This window comes from Excalfactoria chinensis, chromosome 5 (assembly GCF_039878825.1).
Source record: "Excalfactoria chinensis isolate bCotChi1 chromosome 5, bCotChi1.hap2, whole genome shotgun sequence".
In the NCBI taxonomy this organism is placed as follows: Eukaryota; Metazoa; Chordata; class Aves; order Galliformes; family Phasianidae; genus Excalfactoria; species Excalfactoria chinensis.
Genome location: NC_092829.1, coordinates 41,849,316 through 41,872,895, shown reverse-complemented (window position 1 = coordinate 41,872,895; position 23,580 = coordinate 41,849,316). Strand labels below are relative to the sequence as shown.

The 23,580-nt window shown below is 47.5% G+C and overlaps 1 protein-coding gene across 1 annotated transcript; it reads left to right on the top strand.

The window, feature by feature from the left end:
* The first annotated feature begins 509 nt into the window (after positions 1-509).
* TSPAN32 (tetraspanin 32) lies at positions 510-21,718 on the top strand. Its single transcript, XM_072338454.1, has 9 exons — positions 510-603; positions 1,343-1,526; positions 2,729-2,843; positions 3,356-3,453; positions 6,391-6,465; positions 15,968-16,069; positions 16,663-16,755; positions 18,140-18,223; positions 19,654-21,718. Exons 2-9 carry the CDS (start codon positions 1,461-1,463, stop codon positions 19,747-19,749), a joined length of 729 nt encoding a protein of 242 aa, XP_072194555.1. The 5' UTR covers positions 510-603; positions 1,343-1,460; the 3' UTR covers positions 19,750-21,718.
* The last annotated feature ends 1,862 nt before the right edge of the window (positions 21,719-23,580 follow it).

Below are 23,580 nucleotides of genomic sequence, written 5' to 3'. Positions count from 1 at the left end.
CCTTCCCCGCTCCACACCGGCAAAGCGGCCCGGGGAGGCGGCGGTCACCCTCGGGCACCTGAGTCGGAGGAAAGGAGCGCAGCCCGCTAGGGTCCCCCGCACCGCCGCCACCCCGCTTTCCCCAGCGGACCCCGCGGTGTTTTGAACCCCCCACCCAACCCCGGTCCCTCCCGTTTGTGCGCGGGGCGCTGCGGATCCCCTCCCGGCGGCGGCCGTCGGAGCGTTGTGCGGGACTATGGGGCCCCCTAGCGCGGAACTCTGCCCCGTGCTGCCGCCGCATTCGGCTTCCTTCGGCTTCCTTCCGCGGCCGCTCTGGGAGGCACCTCCGGAGCCTGCACCCGAGGGGCTTTGTAAGAGGGCACTGAGTTGAGAGCGCTGTCACGTTTTTTCCTGTGCAACGCGCTTTCTCTTGCGTATCTTTGCTCTGCAAGATGCATCTTCCTTCCTTTTCCCACCCATCTCTTCGTTCTTTTGTTGTTGTTTTACAGCAGCTGCTGCTGTGGGATGGTTTTATCTCTTCCCCTGTTCTTTAACATATGGGAGGGCTGCAGCTATTTCCCACTGCACTGCTTCACCCTGACTCCAAAGCTGCGGATTGTTCAGGTATGAGGCACCAAGTCACTCTTTGGCCAGGTTGCTCTTCAGACTTCTTTGCCATTTTAACATCAGGAGCTTGCTCCCTGCAAGCTCTGAAGCACAAAGCCATGCAGAAGGCATCCCTGGACTTAGCACTGTCCTCCCCAGGTCTGCATTTTTGTGCCACCCCAACCCCATGGCCACTCAGCTCCCATGGCCACTCAGCTGCATGGGACACCTCAACAACCCCATTGGCCACATCAAACGGTTTGTCCTCTCAATTCTCATGGACACCCCAACCCCATGGCCACTCAACTGCATGGGACACCTCAACCCCATTGGCCATGTCAGTTCCCCCCTGGCCACTCCAAACCCCCATGGCCACTCAACTGCATGGGACACCTCAACCCCATTGGCCATGTCAGTTCACCCCTGGCCACTCCAAACCCCCATGGCCACTCAACTCCATGTCCAACCCAACCCTGTGTGCACCTCAAGCACCAAGGACTGGGAGAAGCAGCACCCCAAGCCCACCACACCTCCCACCAGCTCAATAGCTCCCACTCAGAGATAAACACTGGCTCACAGCCATTCTCATGGCCCCCTCCTACAGCTGTGAATTTGGGGTAGGGTGGGGGGAGGTGGGGGGAATTGGGGTGAGAAGAAAGGAGGGAGGGACAATGTATGTGTGCGGGGGGGAGAAAACTGGGTATTTTGACACTGGCTTTTGCTTGAAACACTGTGGGGAACCCGTTGCTTGGGGCAGGAGTTAACACAGTGCAGGAGGAGGAGGAACTGCACTTCCCAAGAGGCCCCACTGCGGCTGTGCCTCCTCCGGTGCCTTATCAGGAGCTGGGGGGACCAACAGGCAGCCCCACAGGGACATGGGGCTGAGGCACAGGATGAGGAGCACCAAGTGCCAGCTGATGGCTGCCAGCCTCTGTGTCATGGTAAGTGTGTAGCTTTTTTTGGGGGGGGGGTGTCTAAAAATTGGGAGTGAGGAGGAGGATGGTTGCTTTAAGCACTTGGAGAAGGGCAGCTTTCCCACGTTCTGTTTTTTGGGGTGTGGAAGGGTGGGCAGAATGAGCTGCTGGAGTTATCACAGGGCTGCATAAGTTATCGCTGGCCACCAGCACCGTTCCCCAAGCTGACAGACTTCTGGTTTGCTGGGGCTACTGCTCTGCCACCACCACTTCGCAGCCTGAAAGAGAAAGGAAAGCAGAACGGGTGTTTTTCAGCAGTGAAAGAAGTTTGCTTCTGTGTTTGGGGGTCTAAACAAGAGTCCCAGTGTCATTCTGTTTGCTTCTGGGAGGGTGGTCACCAGTAGTAGGATGGGTGAGGATGTGAAAACTCAGCGCTCTGATGGGAGTGTGGCTGATGGGGTTGAGTGGCCATGAGGTTGGGGTGGCTGATGGGGGTGAGTGGTCAAGAGATTGAGTGGCCAATGGGGTTGGGGTGACCATGAGGTTGAGGTGGCCATTAGGATTAGGATCTGCCTGCAAGGCAAAAGCAGTCCTGGGGAGCCTTTCTAGCTTCCTGGTGCCTCAGGGAGAGTTCAGGAGAAACCACACTGCTGATGGGAAAATATGAACACTGGGAATGCTTCTCCTGGGCACTTTTGAACTGTGCAGGCTTGTTGCCCATGCAGCTCATGGAAACTTCCAACCTTAAAATCTTCTGTGTTTAGTTCAAAAAGGGTTGCTGGCTTAGGAAGACTGTAATTAAAAGCTAATGTTTGCAAGTAACCTGGGGAGGCACAGGAGGACTGCTACCCAACATACTCAGAGGAGCAGCAGCAACATAGCCAGGAGTGCAGTGTTGCTGCCCTGGGGGCTCACTGAGGCCGGTGTTCCTCAGCAGTCTGAACCAACTGGGGTTTCACATGGCGTTTTGCTGGGTGTGCGTTGAGATAGGCAGTAATGCACAGCATGAAGGATTGGTTATTTGTAAGCAGAATTTGGTTATTTGTAAGCAGAAATCGTTGCAGTTTGGAAGCACTTAGTCTCAGAAATGATCATTTTAGTGTGTGTCCAGAGTTTGTCCTTTTAATTGCATCTGGGAGCACGTGCGTGCTGTTGGGCACTGAGTCTGTGTGCTTCTCAATGGGACCTTGACGCCTTGTAACTCTCTTGATGCCAACCTTCCCCTCCAGCTGCTGGGGCTGTCCATTGCTACACTGAGCACAGTCACTCGCTATGGGCTTCACTTCTCCATCATCAGCAACGCCACCCTTGAGAGCAGCTCCTACCGGGTCATCCACCACACAGGTACAGCACACCGTTTGAGAACACAATGGCTGGGCAGGGAAGGTGCTCTGAGGCTAAAACCATCAACCCCATTGGCCACCCCAACCCCATGGCCAATTAACCCCATCGGATTGGACACCATCACCTGTGTCCTACTGTTTTCTATTGGGCTCAGACGCATGTAGCATCTCCTCATTGTTCCTAGCCCAGGTTGTAGCCTCGTCTGCACAGCTCAGCCCAACCATACCCTGTGGTGCTGGGAGGAAGCCAGTGGTGGGTGCTGCAGGAGATAGCTGTGCAGAGAGCCTCGATAGGGCATCTGCTGCAGGCAGCATCCTGCTTGGGAGCAGTCTTATCTAAGGGTGAGATATGAGGCAGCTCATGGAGCTCATGGAGCTCATGGTTCTGCAGCAACCCCCATCCTGCGGAGCAGATGGGGGATGATGGATCTCTCATAAACCATTCCAGTCCTGCAACGTGCTCTTTTTATACCACCTCCCCCAAAATCACTTTTTTTTCCGTCTTCCTTCCAGCTTTCTACGTCGGCGTCTTCCTCAGCATGACCCTGATCCTCGCAGCCCTGCTGAGCGCGGTCGCCACTGTGCGGGAGTCGCGGTGCCTCACGGTCACGGTACGTACCACGTCCTCCCACGTCCCACCCCTCTTACCCCCACCTCCCCCCGCAGCCCAGCCCTGCGCCGCCGCTCTCGGCCGCTCGGGGGAGCTCGGGGCTCGGCGCAGAGAATCGAGCGCTGCTGGGCGGCGGAATCGTAGGCTCACGGAGTGGCTCGGGTTGGAAGGGTCCTTAAAGCCTTCTCAGCTCCAGCTCCTACCCCTACCAGATCAGGTTGCCCAAGGCTTCATCCAACCCGGCCTTGAGTCCCTCCAGGGATGGGGCATCCACAGCTCTCTGGGCAGCTGTGCCAGGGGCCTCACTGCCTTCTGAGTAAAGAATTTCTTCCTAACATATCACCCAAATCACTCTTTTAGCCTAAAACTACCCCCCCCCCCCCCCCCCCCCCCCATCCTATCGCTATGTGCTGGTTGCTGTTGAGTAACCAAGATCTGAAGGATAAAATACCGTGTTCCAAAATCCTGGACTATTATCCCCCAAGCTCCTCTTAAACAAGAATAGCGGCGACAGCTTTATTGACTCTCCTCCAGCTGCAATTTTGTCTGGTGATATGTGGTGCAATGCTGAATGTAAACATCCTGCAGTTCTCATGGCCCCCGAAGGCCATGTCACCATTGTAGGGGAGGAAGAGGAAGGAAAAGGGCAATTTTGCTAGAGCTGCTCATACAGAAGGAGTTTGTCTGTTTATCCTTGCAATGGCCGGGCAGGGAGAGAACAGGGAAAATGCGCCAGCATATAGCACAGGCTGTTTGCTTCACTGTCCCCAGGTGTGTGATTGCAGGCAAGCGCTGTAAGGGACCTTGACAACACAGCAGCACACTGTGCATCTTGCTTTAGCCATGAATCCATCTCCTCATGGTGCTGTAAGGCATCTGTGTGCCAGCACTCCCAGGAGCAGGCAGAGCTGAGGGTGGGATCCTCCTGAGGATGGGCTGAAGCTCGTGTTTGCCACACAGAAAGGCTGAGAGTAAGGTCATGGACAGAAGAGGGACGGATGGTTGAGGGTGATGATGGGGTGGGGGGGCCTCTGTCCTCCTCCTCCAGGAACCCCTCTACATTTTGCATGCAGGCTTTGTTGGTTTTTTGTTTTGTTTTTTTTTCTTTCTGTTTTGCCTTCCTGCAAATGCCTTCTAATGTAATTACAAAGTTGCGCTTCCAAAAGCCTTTTGGCTGGCAAGAGGAGAGAACAGCCCATAATTCATTTATGAGATGCTCTGGGAGCCATGTAATTGCTTTACACTGGCTGTGGGCTCCCGAGGGGCCTCTCTCTGCTCCCAGAGCCGCAGGCAAAAGGGAATGGAGAGCACACACTGGAGGGCTGGGGTGGAGCTGAGCCACAGACGGTGATAGTGCAAGTGCTGGAAGGATGAGAGAGCCAGGGGGAGAAACACAGTGGCGACACATTGATGCTGTCCAGGTTCAAATAGGAGATCTTTCCCATTGCTATCAGTGGGGCTTTTCAACCTGTCTTAATTTTCTGTTTTTTCAAGCCTTATTTTCATCTCAAATCAGGTGAAAGTTTTGACTTTCCTATCCATTTTGTTTGGGGTTTCGTGCAAAGAGGCAGCAAAATGCATGGTAGGTTCCAGTGAGGAGCAATCTGATTATTCATCTTGTTGGCATTTTTGCTTTCATTTCCAAGATTTGATGTAATACATTTTCCTTTCTTGCAGTATGTGGAGGTTTGAGGGCTTCTTTCTTACTTTATTTATTTATTTTCTTTCTGTTTTCTTTTTATGAAAACCATACCTCTTAAGCAAAAGTTATTCTTCTTTATTCCCTTAAGCTTGAATTTGATAAACTTTTGTGAATGGTTAATTTTTTAAGAGGTTTCAGCCAAGTCATGCTATTGGAATACTCATAGGGAGAAAAGAAAGAATAAGCTGTGATCAGATGGGTGACTGCCCTGCTACAGAACTTCATTTTGGAAGAGGAAATGTGGAAAGACTTGCAATGGGAATCATTTATGGGGAATGCTCAGAGAGTCCTAGGATCACTAAGGTTGGAGAAGACCTCTAAGATCATGCAGTCCAACCACCAACCCATCCCCACCATGCCCACTGACCACATCCCTCAGTGCTACATCTCCATGGTTCTTGTACACCTCCAGAACAGTGACTCCACCAGCTCCCTGGCCAGCCTGTGCCAGCACCTCAGTGCTACTTGTTCCTCTTCCAGGCTGAGCTGTGTACTCGTGTCTGATGAGCCCATTTGGTCTTCAGATGTTTTACAGCCACTTTCGTGTGTGTGTGTGTGTGTGTGATCAGAGCCCTTGGCCCAGCTGTCACAACAGACGCTCGATGTTTACATCAGGGTCAGGTTTTGTTTGAGATCAGATTTGTTCAAATAACATGACGGCATGCCTGACTTCCAGCCCTGTGCCTGGGGAGGAGGACAGAGTCTGGCCACCTCCTGTGTCACTGCTGCATTGTTGAGGCTCTCCAGGGTCGCTCGGTGGCCTTGGTTGTATTTCTGTCATCCTTTTGTCTGAACAAGACAGCGTGGCCAGTGCTGAGACGTGTCAGGGGAAGCCCAGCTCCTTCCCAACACTGGCTGCTCTCCATCTGCCTGTTGTATGCATATATGGACTATCCAGGCAGTTTTTCCCCACCATGAAACCCTTAGCTGAGTTTTAACTCAATGAAATTCCTTGGGAAGATTTAGGTTGACCATCCTATAGGAAGCTGAGTGCTTTTTTGGCCAAAACCTTTAAATAGCCACATTGTAATCACTGGTTCCTGACCAAGAGTCACAACATGCAACCCACTCCTGACAACTAACAGTGGTACAGGGCACGCCAAGAGGAAGTGATGCTCTGCTCCAGCTTTAACCAGACTTGCTCACATGAGCACACTAAATATGTTCCTAGAGTGTTTTCAAATGGATGTTTTCTCCCCCTGTTGTAACTGGTCATAGTTTGCTCTTTCTCTCCAGGCATTTTTCTGCTTTGCTCTGGCCTTCTGCGGGATGGTACCAGCTCTCTGCTGGAGATACATGCACAGCACAGAGGTAAGCACTCTTTGCAGGAGATGCCAAGAGACTTTCTTCACAGGTTTTGCAGTGATTACACTAGGGGCAGCTGGTAGTAATTAAGCCATCCTCATCAAGGCATATAGGCTGCATGTTATGTTACACCCATCCTTTGGAAGAGTAGGGCTGCCTTTCCCTGCAAGGCATCCAGAGGGAGAGGGAAACATGGGATACTCATCATAGAAACCTTTGGACAGAGCAAATGTCCAGGTAAGACAAGATGTGAAACTTGCTTTAAATGGCTTTGGGAGGTTGCTTTTGAAAAATGAGCTGCTTGACTCTTATAAAGTTATTTTTTTCTGAAATGCTGCTTAGCATCGGCTCCAATTCTGGATAATGTTAGCTGGAAGCCTCTGCTCAAAGGCTGCAATGGGCTGTGGCCATCTCTAGCTCTGCTGACTTCCAGGGCAACCACCCAAGAGCTGTGTTGATGACCCAGTTAACGCTTTGTGGCTTAGGGCTGACCGCTTGTTTCTTGCCCTTTGCCAGAGATTCCCTTGGCATGTTGGTTTTTCTTTTTCCCTTTATCAGTTTGTCCGGCTACTTTGCAAACATGGGGTGGATACAGATGGCCCAGTAGCATTTTTGCTTCAAGTCCTTATCTATTTTTTTTTGTTGTTTGGTTTATTTTTCAAGTGCTTTGCCTGCAAATGCATCCACATGTTATGGTTACCTTCAGTACTCAGTTTTTGGTTTTGTCTGAAGCAAACCAGAAATCAGTTTTTCCTAGGCAAGATGAGAGTTTTTTGTTCAGTGTCTGCTTTCCAGATAAGGAAAGCCAGCAGTGCTTTTGACAACAGAAACATTAAAATGCTGTTGGAAATCATCCTGGGTTTCTCTTTTTGCAAAGATGAAAATTAACTCGGGGGCTGGAAAAGAGGAAGGATTTAATTAGGAGTATCACTTACAAAACACTTAAAAATCTGGGTTTGCTTGAAAAAACTTGTCTCTCCAGCGAGAAAGGAGTGTAGATATGAGTATGTCCCAATCCTCGTTTCCTTGCCTACCAAACCACAGCAGATTCTCACTGTGTGTTAATCCTCTTGATTAAAAATAATAATAATAATAAAACACCTAAATTTCCTTTATAGAGCAAATCTTTCTTACTGAAAATCATCCGGAATGGAAAAGCCCCGTGTTCAATCGAAGAATGGTTTTGATAGTTATTTTCAAGAGGCAATAGATAGAAGCGTTGTTTGAACGTGATGAAAGCAAGGTGCCCTGCTTGCCTTTGGCTCCTTTAGAGACCTGTTTACATTGCTTCTTACGTAGAAGCTATGCAGGACAGGAGAGAAAGACAATTTATCTGTAAATATTCCATTTTCTCAGACCTGGGCACTGTAAACAAAACATGAACCTTTCTCATTTCCCAGTCTCTGTTTTTCTGACTTCCTATAGCTCCTGTTCTTTCAGAGATCTGTCATGTCTTATTTTTACTTTCAAGTTACCTGTATCCCAGACAGAGTTGGTGTCACCAGTCTTTATAGAACAACTTATACCGGACATCTGAGATCTATCGTGCTTTACCCTGAAAGCTTGAATCCTTCACTCAGTGTTGTGATTATCCCTTTCTCTATGGGTCTGTCCATGTGGCCAATAACCAGGTGTTGTGTTTTGTGCCCCCTTCTGTACCATCTTCTTTGCATCCATCTGTCTGCACAAATTCAGAGAAGTGAATGTTGAGAAAATAACCTACTCCTTCCCAGTGCATGCTTGTCTGGAGGGTTCTGCAAAGAAAATGGCAAACAAAATGGGGGAAGGACAACTAAGGGTAACATCTCAGATCCTCCACCTGTTTCTCTGTCAGTGCACCTTGAGTTCTATGAGATCGGTGGCAATCAGCAGTAATTAGCCTGCTGGCAAAATGCTTTTGCCGTCTCCTTGGGCTTTGCTGTGTCCCGGGTGTCACACATCTGTTAGAGGAGTGGCGCCAGTGACAGCCAATGAGAGAATAACACATGAAGAATGGTAGCAAAGATGACCTCACTTTGATTGAACAGCTGTGACAACCACCGACAGGATGGGGTTTTCTGATGGTTTCCAGCCACATTAGGAAGCCCCGGTTCTTGAAGCCAAAGAGCTGAGTCTTCTTTTCCAGGAAAGAAGTTAATTTGAAGGCGACTCCTTTCCCATAAACCACTGCCCAGCACAGCGTGGTGCAGCTGGGTCCTGAGGAAGGGTGTAGGTTTATGCCATAGCTGGCACAGCTTGCGGGGCAGCTGCCTCCTCCTGCAGACCTGCCAGCTGTCCTTCTGTCCTCACAAACTAACTGCTGCTGGACAAACCTGCCTGCAGAGAAGAGCTGGAAATAGTTTCAAACTAGAACAGGGGATATTTAGATTGGATATAAGGAAAAAAGTGCTTTACAATGAGGACAGTGAGGCACTGGCACAGGTTGCCCTGAGAGATGGTGGAAGTCCTGTCTCTGAAGATATTCAAGGTCAGGCTGAACATGGCTCTGAGCATTTGATCTAGTGTAGGTGTCCCTGTTCATTGCGTGGGAGTTGGACCAGATGGCCTTTAATGCTCCCTTCCAACTCAAGCCATTCCTGAGCTTTCTGGGTGCTCTGTTATAGATGAGAAGGGCTTTGGGTATTCCTGATAACAGACACAAAACAGATTTGCTCTGAGTTTTGCTGTGGGAAAGGACTAGGGATCTGCAATGGCACATATTGGTTTTTCTCTGCAACAGAGTAGGGAATGCTCCCAGCAGCCCCGTGAGGGGATAGTGAATCAGCAGAAACAGAACTACTGAAGGCAGTTCTGCATCAGAAGGGTGCCTCTTAATTACAGATTTAATAGAAAGTAAACGTTAGCTTAAAAGCAAGTAAATTATGATTTCCTGATGCTGTTGGCACTCGAATCCATGCAATGGTGCAGTGGTAGTGCCAAGCTTCTCCTGGGTTGGGCTGGAGGAACAGTTTCCTTTGCCACAGGGTGCCAGGAAAAAATAAAAAGAGGGACTGCTGATGTACCCAAAGCCTCACAGCAAATGATCTGAGCTGCTTCTCCATGCCCCCCTTCACCCTGCTCAGGCTGTCAGTGTGCATCTCTTGGGTATCTGCCCATGCTCCTGGTGTTCACACCTGATTTCCTGTGCCCTTTGGATGTAGGGGAGGGGTTGCTTGGTTTTGCTTTGGTTTATGCTGGGGCCAGCTTCTACAGAGTCCTGCGCAAGGTGATGGCTCTACCTAAGGCAGTGCTTAAATACAAGTTCAGGTCACAGTGATTCTAATGGGACTTAAACACAAGCTGGAGGTGAGTTCAGTGCTTTCAGAAACCAGAATCAGAGCATGCTGGCAGATTCCTTTTTGATGCAGCAGGGCTGGGATAGGATTGCAGCCACTTGCAGAGGTCTTTCAAGGGCCTTTGCAAAAAGTAGGGATTTGACTGTTAAAACAACAGGAATAGTCTGAAGCCTTCTTTGTTCCTGGTGTTATTCATGCTACCAGGCACAACTGCTCTAAAGTAAACACCGAGCTTTTTTGCTTTCTCCGAGGTATGGAAAAAAGAAATAAAAATGAAAAGGGAGGGGAAAACCCCTCCCCCCTTCCCTAAATATCGTGCATCTCTCCCCCATGTTTGCGTTCCCATCACGTAGGAGACAGTACGCCCCTTTGTCTGACGTACTGCTGAGGCACTCATGCTTCATTATTTATTGTTGCCCCAGCTCTGAACCCGTGGCCCCTTTTCTGCTGTTCTCACTGCAAAGCTGCAGCTGGAGCTGCTGCCTCCAGCAGCACCAGCCAATGGTCCCCATCACCCCAGTATGGGATGGTGCTTCCAGGCTCACGTGACCTTGGTGAGTGGCCCAGAGTGATGGTGGGTGCTCTGTCCCTTGAGACACCCAAGGTCAGGTTGGATGGGGGCTCTGAGCACCTGATCTTGTGTAGGTGTCCCTGTTCCTTGTAAGAAAGTTGAACGAGATGGCCTTTAAGGGTCTCTTCCAACTCAAATGATTCTATGGGTGATGGTGCTCACCTGGATTCAGATCTGTTGCTGATGCAGCTTTTTCCTTTTATTTTTTTTCCAAGCTGAGAGCAGTTTTGGTGTTTTTCTATGGTGAAACAGTCTTGAATGATGGCAGTTTCACGTGCTGCAGGTGAGAGATGGCTTGATCACAACACTGGGAGGTTCATAAATGACTGTGATGGCAGCTGTGAGTGCCCTTGGCAGTATGTTGGTTCAGCAGTTCTGGTATAAAACGTTGTAAACTGAAATACTTAGCTTTAAAAAAAAGAATAATGAAACAGGAAGAACTCGGCACACTGAGGCTGGTGTCTATGACAAGAGCAGCAGCATTAGGTCTGGAGAATTAAGGAGAAAGAAACCTTTGGTGCAGCAACCAACCATCTAGACTTCTGCCAAACTTTTGCTGTTGGTTTGGGGTGTGGAGGTAAGAAATGAGGTTTGCTTAGCAGCAGCTGAAAGGAGACATTCAAGGTCAGGCCAGATCAGGCTCTGAGCAGCCTGATTGAGCTGTAGGTGTCCCTGTACATGGCAGGGGAGTTGGGCAAAGTGTCCTTTAAACATCCCTTCCAACTCAAATGATTCTGTGTGCATCTGTGTACTTATTTACACCCATATATCTGACCTGCTTGGCAGGTGGGGTACTCAGCTCATGCACTGGAGACCACTGTGGTTTGGTGCTCGCCTGCCTCCAGGCAGCATTCCCCCTGCAGAAGCAGAGCTGTGCCCCTGCTCTGGGAAGCAGTGAGTCACCCGCCCCAGAGCTGGCAGCTGCCGAGCACTTTGGCTGCCAATGCTGCTGCTCTGAGCCGGGTTCTGCCCCTGGAGGAGCTCTGCCTGCATCTGTGTTTCGGGAAGGCAGCGCTGAAATGGGAGGGGAGCAGCGAAGCAGGTCAGCATTTTCATCAGCTCCTTGTGCAAACCACTTACAGCAGCAGAAGGTGCTGGAATTGAAGAGAAATGGCTCAGCAAAGTGTTGCCGCTGTGGACTTTATGGTTTCACAGTGGCTTTTGTTTCCCCCTCTATTTGCATATGCTGTCAGTGATGAACAAAAAAGATTGTTCCTGTCCCAAAACCGGTAAGAGGGGGAAAGTGCGTGAGTTATATTTATATATGTATATGCTATATATTTAAATATGTTTACCACTTAGCCTAAAAGATTCATGTGGGTCTCCCCACTCTTACTCCACCAGTAGTCTCCAGTGACCTCCAGCATCCGAGAGGAGCAGCGTCTCCTGATCTCACCCATGTGGAGGCGGGGGCTCTGAGCTATTCTGCTTTGCATGCTGGCTGTGTTTCTGCAGCTGTGAGCTCTCAGCTGGAGGAAGCCCGATGCGGGGGCGAGGAAAGGAGCTGAAGTGCTGTTAGGGAAGCATAAAGCTCCACCGAGTTGCAGTGACCAGGTTTTTGTACTGAAACAAGGAAAGGTGAAGAGGGTGACAACCTCTTTATTCCAGTTTCACATCTTAAAACACTGCCTTAGTGACACCAAGTACCTCCCGCTTGGCAGCAGTGAACAGATAGGAAAGAACACTAGTGGTTTACACAAACCAAATGCCTTCCTGAAATCATAAATTCTGCTTCTTTAGGGAATGTAAAGGATATAGAGCATAATAAACAGTTGCAAAATTCCTTCATTCTTTTACTCTAAGTGAAAAATCCTGCTCTATTAAGTTGCTTGATGTCAGCAGCATCAATCTCAGTGATTATTTTCCATTTGTTGCATCTGCTAACCTACCTCTCTCACCCTTAAATGAATGTTTCATTAAGGAAAGCAGACAGACATGGGAGACAGCAATTATTTGGCTAATTTAGAGTTGGAATATTTTGCCAAGCTTCTTCTGGGAAAAGAATTACTCTAAGGTGTGACCTCCTTACCACTTAACCTGGAGATTTTTCTCAGGCCCAGCTGATGCTCCATCTTCAGCTCTCACTGATTTATTTGTTTGTTTGTTTTCTAATGACTAAGCACTGGAAGTGTATTTTCCTTCCAAGGGATTTCTTTGTCCAGAAATAGTCCTAGAATCATAGAATCTTTGGGGTAGGGAGGGTCTCTTAAAGGCCATCTGGTCCAATTCCCTGCAATGAACATGGACACCTACACTAGATCAGGTGCTCAGAGCCATGTTCAGCCTAACCTTGAATGTCTCCAGTGATGGGGGTTCCACCATCTCTCTGGACAACCTTTGCCAGTGCCTCACTGCCCTTATTGTAAAAAACTTCTTCCTTATATCTGGTCTATACTTCTCCACTTCCAGTTTGAAACCATTTCTCATTGTCCTGTAGCAAAAGATCCTGCCAAAGAGTCTGTCCCCTTCTTTCTTATAGTACCTCCTTTAGATACTGGAAGGCTGCTCTCAGGTCTCCCCAGAGCTTTCTCTTCTCCAAGCTGAACGGCCCCAGCTCTCCCTGGCTGTCCTCATAGGTGCTGCATGGTTTAAGCCCTGAGCGTATAGCACTTGTCACTGATCTCCATCCAGGCATTCAGCCACTGACCTCCTCCAGCAACAGGTCACAGTGTGCATTCTAAGCAGCTTTGAATCATGCAGTAAGTTGTCAGTGCATCATCGGGAAGAGGAAAACCCATGTGACCAGAGTGGTGAAAATGTGGGTTGGAAGTGTAGGACCTCTGTAGGGGAAGTCCAGACAGGCTTTTTTTTTCTCTATTTGTATCCACTGTCACGTGTTATCAGCTGAGTTATTAAGGGATAAGGCACAGCTGTGGCTTTCTTAAAGCACATTATGAACAGTATCAGCATAACTGCTCAAAAAGCATCTGGTTGCCTAATTGGGAGAGAAAGCACCCCGATTAATTATTTTTTTCTCCAACACCTGCTGCAAGAAAAAAACAACAACATTATTTTGGGGTGGTGGAACGAAAATTGAGTATGTGGTAGGAATTTATGGCAATTTGGTGCAAAGCAGTGCAGTTCTCTTTACTGTGCCTTGTTCCTGCTCCCAGGAAAGTTGAGGGATGAATTTGTGTCTCCTGAATGAAATGCACACTGTCACAAATAAGGCTGTGTCATGAACCCATCTGGTCACTGTCTCACACTTTCAGTTTTTATTTTTTCCCATCATTAGACATGCATGAGACTGCGTGCCGTTTTGGTCTGAGTAGAGGCTGTCATGCATGGTGGCTGAGCTCTGAGCACAAACAGAACCCCATCTTGGGCAGGGAAGTTGGTGAGATGATCAAGAAGGGAAGAGTTAGGTTGGATGCCAGAGGAAGTTCTTTCCTACAAGGGTGGGAAGGTTCTGACACAGGCTGCCCAGTGAGGTTGTGGATGCCCTTTCCCTAGGGTTGTTCAGGGCCAGGTTGGATGGGGCTCTGGGCAGCCTGGTCTGGTATTAAATGTGGAATATGGTGACCCTGCATGCTGAGTGGGGGTTGGAGCTTCGTGATCCTTGAGGTTCCTTCCAACCCAAGCCATTCTATGATATGATGACTTAATTACAACAACCTGTGACTGTGTCTGCCTGTTATACCTCCTATGCTCTGTGGTATGGTCCCCTGCGCGGAAGGAAACAGCAATGATAAATGTGGGGATTTAGGACTTGATACCTACCATTGCAATACTTAAACTAGAAAGTTCTCTGCAGTAATCTGTGCAAACAAACTGCCACGTTGTCTTAAGGCAGCTACTTTCCCCTCCAAAATCAAATCATTCTGGCAAAGTCCATCAAGATGATGTGGAGAAATTACAGTCAATTCGCTCTTTATTTGAAAAGAGGGGGAAAAAAAATATAAAAAGCAGGCTTTGTAGTTGGATGTTTCGTGCCTTACTGTGATCTGAATCGTGTATTCAGAGAAATGCTGGAAACAAATGCTAGATGCAATTGCTGGATAGAAGCACTGAGAAGGACTAATCAGCAGACTGTACTCCCCGGCTTGCCCAGACATATGTTCTAAAAGGAAATCATTGCTGTAAAATAATTTCCATTTAATCCTTTGTGGTTTTGCTTCCCGGAGGCTGCTTGGGAAAATGAAAAATCAGTACCTAAAGAAGAACACAGCTCAGAAGTAAGCTCAGGAACACTGTGTAATTGAAGTCTTCGGTGACCATGATGTGTCTGGAGATTATTCTCTCCTCATCGCTATCACCGTTTCCTGTGGTTGGAAACTATTTCTGCCATAGGTTTGTTGTGGGAATCTCAGCCCTTCAACCTTTTCCATCACCTACCTTCCTTCAAACGACCTCAGTCAAAATGCTTGATGGTACTGCGGGATGTCTAAAATAAGAAGTCTCTTTGGAAATGGGTTTTGTCTGTTTGCGTTCTGTGAAGTACTGCATGCAGCTGCGCTGCTTGCTGTACTTACAATGCAGTGTAGAGCATATGCTATCTACAGCAGAGTATTTTGAATCATAGGGTGGTATGGGTTGGAAGGGACCTTGCAAGATCATCCTTCCACTAGGTCAGGATGCTCAAGGCCTTAAGTGCTTCCAGGGATGGGGTATCCACACTTTCTCTGGACAGCCAGTACCTCAGCACCCTCTGAATAAAGGATTTCTTCTCTATATCTAACCTTAGTCCTCCTCTCTTTTAGTTTAAAGCCATTACCCTTGCCTCATCACTATGCTCGTTTTCAAGGTCAGTTCTTCCCCTGTTTCCTGCAGGCTCCTTCAGGTACTGGAAGGACTTTGGCTAATGATGGATATAAAAGTGACAACACCACAAGAGTAGGATGAAAAATTATCCCTTATTCTTAGTCCAATTCTTCAGTGGAAGTAGGCTTTTTACTGAATTCATTTATTTAATTGCTGCTGCTGGGAAGTTGCTTCATGGCAAACCCAAAGTTAGGAAATTTTGAGTGTTTTGCTTTTTATTGGGGTTTAAGTTTTTCCTAGAGGGAGGATGGTGTGCACATCCACAGTGGAGTGCTGACAGGTGGCCTTGCTCCAGGATCCCTCGTTCCACCCCATTCCCTCTGTCCTGTGGATCAATTCTCTGCTCCGAGAACCAAGCGTTGCCTTCAGCCCATACAGATCAATATGGGCAGGAAAGCAACAGGGAAATGAAAGAAAGAAATAAATCTGGGCTTTTTTTGGATTTTTTTTTTTTTTTTTTTTTTCCTGGCACTAAAAGCAATTGTCATATTTTTTTCCATTGAAAGCTGAGCAGGAGTTGGCTGGGATTTGTCAAGCTGCAAGTTCTCATACTTTTAGTAAATATTTAGGATCTGATTCACCACTGAGTCACTCCGTTATTTTTTGGGCTTAATGCAGAGGAACTCTTCCATCATTGCTGCCCATCGGAGGTGTTCTCATGCTCTCACCTTTATGTTTGAGCAAGGTGGCAAATAACCTTATAACCTCTTTTCAGAACAAGATGATACTGTCACCTCTCCCTGGAAGGACACGGAGGGATGTGGAGGCATGTGTGTTACAGGCACTTATGTTTCTGTATTTCTTTGACAATGCATCTAAAACTGTCCAAAAGCTTCAGCTGTAAGCCAATTGGGCAGCTGATCATCTTGGTGCACTGTACAGAAGGTTGCCTCTGTTGCAGGTGGAGGACAGTATGCTGGATGTGTATGACCTCATGTACGAGGAGGTGAGGAGGAATGGCTCCAGCTCCAAGAGGCACGAGCTGACTCTCATCCATGAAGTAGTAAGTTATCTTCCAGATTTCACAGAAGCCTTTTTCTGGAACATCTGCCCATTGATTCTAACAGGCTCTGTTTTGCCAGTGCTGATGTACTGTTTTTCTCTGAACCAGCCTTTCACCAAGTCTGTATGTAGTATGAGAGTGGCTATATATATCTTCCTAGCATCCTCAGTTATGTATAGAGAGGGTGAGAATTCTGCATAATCCAACAGAACTATTTGGACTTGATTACTTCTGTATACCCTTGAGCCTGTTGCTGGTGAAGAACAGAGAGGGCTCTCAGCATCTGAACTAGCTGTAGATGTCCCTGTTCGTTACAGGGGAGTTGAACTAGATGCCCTTTAAGGGTCCCTTCCAACTCAGATGATTCTATGATAACATGAGCTCTTGCAGTGCTGGAAGTTGATAGCTATCTCCCAAACTCAGAAACGTGGAATGCATAGCATGTTAGGCATCTGCTTAGTTTAGCCACTATAATCAATAGTGAAACAATCCTTGTCTAGTGTTGTGTGTTTAGCTTCCATCACTGTGAGTACTGCCTGTCTGCCTGCTTTGCTCCTCACAGCCCCATTTACCCACCCTGCCCTCTCTTGCAGTTCCTGTGCTGTGGGAAGCACTCCCCTCTTGGAGACACAGCTGCTATTGAGCACAGGATGTGCCATCCTGGCACAGAGTGGGCTGCTGGACGGGTAAGTTGCTTCTCTGTTGCTTCTCTCCAGCCTCTTCCTTGTCTTCTGTGGGTGTGGAGGTTGTGTGATAATAAGACATGGCTCTGATGGAAAAACACTACTGAATTTGTCACATGGTTCTGGTTTCAAAGGCTTAAAATGTGTTCTGCTAACAACAAATGTTGAAAGGGTACACGGTGACTGTAATTCCTTTTCCCAAGGGCATTAACAGGTATTAAAAATTTAAATGAGAAACTCATAAAGCAGGATTATGTTGTCCAGCAGTAGCTTCATCAAGCAGACTTTATACTTGCTTGCAATATTCCAAAGAAGTGCTGAAGAGCCTTCCAATATTAGACCGTGTGTGCACCGAAGTTGTAACATAGTCTTCATAGTCTAAGTAAATCTCTTGTATGCTTTTTTCCACTGGAATAACAAAACTAGCATCAGAACATGAGTTGTCCCTAGAAAAAACAAATGGTGTTGCTACAGCTATTCAGAAATATTGCCATTGTGTCTTGTCAGGACAAGAGGGAATTGCCTCAGATTGCATCAGGGGAGGTTCAAGTTGGATATTAGGAAAAATTTCTTCCCAAAAAGAGTGGTGAGGCATTTGTACAGGCTGTGTGATGTTGCTTACTGGGAAATACTAGTAATAGGTAGACAGTTGGGCTAGATGCTCTTAAAAGTCTTTTCCAACCTCAATGATATGATGATTCTATGATAAGCAGTAACACAGCCCTTTGATGCACCAATACGTGTTAATCCATGGTTTTCAGCTGTCTCCCAGAAAATCCAGTCTCAAAGAGGGGTAGACATCAGCTCAAAGAGCAGGAAGAAAGAGTAAAGCAGTCTCAGGCACTACATGCCTTTGGTCAGCCCCACTAATGGTTTGCATTTGGTTGGAGGAACCATAGTATTTGCTTGCTGCAGTGCATTCACTCAGGTGCTGATGCTGTGGGGCCGTAAGCCTTTTAACCTTGTTCTGCAAAGTCAAGGGCAGGATTTGTACATTCTTGAAATTACTCTTGGCTATCACCCACTAGATTTCAGTGGGGCTGCCAGAGTGCTTAATGCTAATATTTTATATATATTTTATATCTAATAATGCTGGTGGCACTTTCAATGCTAAGCTGTTTGTTAGTATATTTGGGGAACACACAGCACTGTGGCATGCTCTGCTTTCCTGTCTTTTTACAACAACCTCTCAATTTCCCAGAGGAAGAAAAACCAACACCATTTGTGCATGACCACGCTAGATGTGTGTACACACATCCTCTGCAGACTGAAATGCATCATACTAAGAAAACTGTAGGCATATTGTAGAAATGGAAAATATAATGTAGGTGTTTGTCTACCCACCTGAGCTATTGCCACACTGCAAGAGGTGTCTCTCTCCTTCCAGGACTGCCTACAAGAGATGCATAGCTTCCTGAAGAAGCACATGGGCTTTGTCTCCACACTCCTGGGCATCACCATTGGCTTCACGGTAGCTGTGCCTGTTTCTATGTGCTCCAGACCCCACAGGGGACTTGTATGCTAAATAAGCCCCAAGTACTTGGGGATTTGGGGGGTTTGGAAGATGAGCACTGGAAAAAAAAGCGGTGTTGACTTCCACCACAGAAATTAGAAAATAATAGGTTTTATCTTCTGTGGTATCTCCATGCTGCTCTTAAGATGGGGAGAGTTCTCCTGACCAGTGTGTATGTAGGGATTTGGATCCACTTTGACACAACAAAGATTAGAAGACTTCATCTCAAGAAAACCCAGAGGATCACAATTTTTTTGTGTGTGTATTTCATATTGCTAGTAATAAGCTAGGAAAGACATCAGGCAATGTTATAGGTACATTTCTACTTACATGGTATTACGTACATGCGCACAGAGCTTTAGCATTAAGGCTTTACTGGATCTTAGCACCACTGAGCTCTTGCTCAGAAAATCCTCAGGACGTACAGCCGATGCATAGTGGAAAGTTATGTATGAATATTTGGTGTTGCTTTCTAATTACCCTTTAGTGTAGGAGAAATTTTGCTTAAGCCATATCCACACGGGAGTGTTCTGTATTTTTCTATTCGTACATTTGTATTACACCACATTTTTCCCCACAACTTGATGTTATAGCCAGATAATGCAAGAAAGCCTTTGAAGTGTGCACTAAAGGAAATCCCACCGTGAGGGAGGCCATTGTGACGGCAGGATGCAGAGCAAAGTGAGCCAGCTGGGACTACAGCTCTGATGTCCCCATCCCTGCGGCAGACGTGTCCCCACCGATCTGCACAATGAGGCCAACATAGAGCATGTTGTTGCAGCCCTTCTTACGCCTCCTGCAACATCCTCACTTTGATAAGCTGCCTGTGCAGATCCTGAGACGTGATCAGAGGCAGCACCGTGCACTCGTCGGAAAAGCGTGGTACAAAGGAAGCGTGTTGTCTTCTACACTTGCACTGAGCATGTGTTGGGGGCTTAGTTTTGTTGTTTTTCATTTTATTCCAAACAATGCATGAGGATTTTTTTATTTTTTTTTCTCTCCATCTCTCTGTTCTGTACACAAAGGGCTATTATGAGTTTATTTGCATGGAGGGTCGTTTTGAGGAAGGAGTTTAAAGCCTGAGTTTCCTGGCTTCTTCTCGCTTTTGGATATTTTTAGGACTGAGCTTGAGCTGTGCTGTGCTAATTCCAGTCAGATGCCTTAACCACATGGGTTTTTTTTTCCCCTCTATCCCATGTTGGAATTGATATTCATCCTTTTAGTGGTAAAGAGCTCCCTCAAGAACAGTTTGACACTTTCATACATAACAAGTTCAGAAGTGCCAATCGAACCAGCAGGCAACACTTAGGATCGCTTATTCACACAGCTGGAGCATCCTCCTCCATCCAGCATTTAACTGTTTGCCCATCTTGTCTATTTCCTTTTAGGTTTATGGGATGGTTCTGACTTCTTTCCTCTGGTTCTCCATCCACTTCAGCAACAACCTGGACCGGAAAGGCAAATATACCTTGCGAGGAAGGTAGAAGCCTGTCTCCCAGGCTTCCCTACCAGGCAGAGCCTGCTCTCAGTGCAGGTCAATGCCTGGAGACCTCCACCAAGACTCTGGGAAGGTGTTGCGTTACTCACCTGTGTGCATTTCCAAGCTGTACCATCCAGGTGGAACTCTACAGAACAGCAGTCCTGCATCTTCACTGAGAATGGATGAGGACTGAGATGCACCTGGGCTTGGAGATGCAGATTGCCTCCTCGAAAGAAGGATGGTATGTAGCACAAGGAGAACACACACAGCCCCCTAGGACACAACCTAAAGAGATGCCATCCAAAATCATAGCATTAAATCAATCTTCTGTGCTGTCATACAAGAAGTTTCCTGTGACCCCAAAAGATGTGACTTCTCAAGGGCAAGATCTTTGGACTGCAGCATGGGACCGATCTGCCATTGGCAAATATGTTTGCACCAGGTTCGGTATTGAAAAACAGGGAGCTGTGCTCTCCTACCTGGGACAGTGCTCATCGTTGCCTTTGGACAGGTTTCAAACCACCCTGGAGTATGTCAGCACCCAGCTACCACTGCTGTTTTTTCCCTCTATCAAAATATTGCTGGAATTCTTGGTATAAATTAAGAGGGAAAAAAAAAAAAAAATCAGAAAGCAGTGTATGAGTTTTGAAGCAGCCCAGCGGAATAAGGACACATCTCTCTGCATCTCCCTTTTTGAGTTTTTGAAACTCTTAGGATTAGGTCAGCCTTCTGGATGCTGCACTAATTTCACGTGGGCTCCTTCAACATACTGCCTCCATTCTGTCTCTTTCTGGCTTCACTAACCTACCACGCTGCTGTGAAATACAAAAGGACTTTGATATTGAACATATGCAGGGCTTGTGTTTAAATTAAGGAGAAATGGACTGATCTCCAGCCACTTAAAACACAACAGCGTCCACTTCCTCTTCTCTCCTCCTTATCAACAATAAGGAGGAATTTGAAAAGCCTCAGCCAGCTGAACATCTCAGGCGAGCTGAAATGATGGCTTCCTGGTGTGCTTTGCCCTCGTTGCAAGGAGGCAGAGCCACTTCTGAGCTGAAAACCATCACAGCAATAGATTTATTTCCTGCTGGAAAATCTGCTGAGCTACAGCGATGGAAAATATCTGTTGAAGCAGCTTTCACCTCCCTCCTTTGCTGTGGCTTTTACCTGTGAAAACAGTAAGTGGCAATTGAGATTGTCTCAGCTTTTGAAGATGATCTCATCAAGATAAAAGAGGAAAACCCCTTGCTGATGTTCAGGACGGTTCTGGGCCCTTCGTGTGGACTGCTGCATGTGTGAAAACAACATTACAGCCTGCAGTATCTCTCCAGACCTGGTTAGCATTCAAACACGGTTGCAGATGTTTTGTATTGGAAAGAATGGCACTGAAAGAGGAAGAGCCAGGGCTCCTTGTTCCTCCCCCCTGGTACAAGCAGAGCTTTAATGGAAACTTTGGAGGCAAGGTGAAGTCTAAAAGCACTGTGGAGCATCACCCAGCTTTCTCCTGGCAGTCACCAGCCCCATTCAAGCAGGAGTTTAGTGGTGATGTGCTTACCATGCAGCTGCACCTGCAAACATATCCACTTACTGATGGTGGGAGGAGATTCAGAGATATGTGTATAGGGGTTCTTACGTACATTGCCCTCCACAGAGGCAGTCTCCACTGAAAGCTCTGGCTGTTATTGTCAAGGCTACTGCTGTTGTCATTCCTCAGGCCAGCTGGCAGCACACCTGATTCCTGGGGTCTTCAATAAAAACCAGTCTCTTGCTAAAGGCTGTCATTCCTTCTCTTCTACAATATGCAGTGCTGGGCTGTTTGCAGTGGGCTGCACTCGGTGAGCCTTGTGGTGCTGGGAAGAGATGTTCCCTCTGCAGCTGCACATGCCTTAGCATCCAAGCTGCTTCTTCCCAACAAGGCAGGCTGGAAGTCCCTCTCCTTCTACTGCTCTATAGCCATAGCTGGGGTTTGAGTATTTTTATTTATTTATTTATTTATTTTGGGGGGGGAGTATGAAATATCCAAACAAATTGTAATCTCTCCTACAAACACTATATATCTATATTTATATATATATATATATATACCATGCTCTTTGTTCCCATTTCACAGGGAAGGCTGCAGCCCTCATCTGCCTCCTTTTACCTGACCATGGAGGAGGGATAACAACGGGGACAGAGAGGTCAAAACCCTCCATGTGACTCACCATGTGCCTGTAGACAGCCAGGCCACTCTCCCTAAGGCCACAGCTTCCTTATATCAAGCAGTAGGTGCAGCTTTTTGCATTTACTTCTCAAGCAGCACTATTGGCAAGGAGAAAAAGGCCTCACACAGCAGCTGAGGATGTGTGGGGCTTCTGCACAGCAGAAATAAAAGACCAAGGATTCAGAGCCCTTGTGCAAGCCTAGGCTATGCAGTTAAGCTGAACCTGAAGAGGAAGTTGATTATGGGGACAGTGGGAATCTTTCAGGTTTCAAACCGCTTTGCTATATCCTGTCCCCCAGACAATGCTGGCTGCCACCAAATTATAACTTCCCCTTTGCTGTGCAATTTGAATTCAGCCCCAGAGCTCATGCTGTTGAGTTCTTCTGAAGTCTTGTAACGTGGCAAACTTAGGTGAGAGGGCTCAGCAGGGCCCAGGTTCACTGCTAACTCTCACTGTTTACTTCCCTTAGGATGCTTGTACTTTCCTAAGGCAAACTCCCGCTCTTGCTCTTAGCATCACTAAGTACCTCTGTTGTTTAACCCTGTGGCACACCAGCTTGCTTGCGGATGCACTGGTTTTCTTTTTTGCAGTGTTACATCAGCACTGAGCTGTTGCAGCCTCTATTCACCTGCTGATGAATTATAAATGGGTGGCACAGCAGCAGTTCCCCACACTGCCGAGCGGACTCTCACCCTCCTGGCTATGCTGGAGAAGAAGAGGAAATGTCTGCGCTGAAATAAGAACCTGCTTGGGTTTGCTTTCTCCCTCCTATTCACAAGTGGTGCCTCTGGAAGCAACACCTGCACCAGAATAAAGGCAGCTCCGGAAGCTGCTGCTGCCCTTCACCACTGCCCTCCTTCTCCTCTTTATATAACCTGCCTGTCACCATAGATACCCTGCTGTAAATATTTAAAGCATCAGTGTGGAGGGATCTGCTGCAGGAGTTATCAGAAGCAGAAACTCAAGGTGAAGCTACAGGTCTCTGCTTATCCAGCAAGGGAACATGGGGATGCAGCAAGCAAAGATAGATGGGAAGCTCTCTGCCCTGTTCTTCCCACCAGAGCCAGCTCCACTCTTGTGGATATCCCACTGTATGGGTGCAGGAGGAGCATCACCATGGCTTATTTTTTTGGGTGGCCCTGTTTGGAGTCAAGAGATAGACTCAATGATTCCCCTAAGGGTCCCTTCCAACTCAGGATGTTTTATGACTCTATGTGCTTCATCCCAGAACTCATCTTCCCCACTCAGACCATAGATGGGGACTCTGTGGTGGACAAGGCTTTTCTCAGAGCTCAGCTGAGGTCTGTGAAGGGTGGAGCTGCTGGTGTTCCCCTGCAGAAGCTGTCAGACAAGCATGGGGCCAGGACGCAGCTCAGCCCTGGGTCTGTTCTGGAGCCCTATGAGTCATACCCATAGACAGCTGTGCCAAAACCACAAGCATGACACTGACCTTTATAACAGCATCAGAAACAGGGGAGAAAGAGCAAGAGAAGGGAGTTAGACCAGCAGATGGAAGAAACACAGTGAACACCTCTGTTCTCTGTGACTTTACCCCACTCAAAAACATTAACAGAGAAAACACACTTAAATGGCTGCTCTTGGGGGATGGGTTTGTTTTTTGTTTCATT

Coding starts and splice junctions, on each gene's coding strand:
- TSPAN32 (XM_072338454.1), top strand. CDS start 1,461: ATGGGGCTGAGGCACAGGATGAGGAGCACCAAGTGCCAGCTGATGGCT. Junction 2,844..3,355: donor CCGGGTCATCCACCACACAG/GTACAGCACACC, acceptor TCTTCCTTCCAG/CTTTCTACGTCGGCGTCTTC. Junction 6,466..15,967: donor GATACATGCACAGCACAGAG/GTAAGCACTCTT, acceptor CCTCTGTTGCAG/GTGGAGGACAGTATGCTGGA.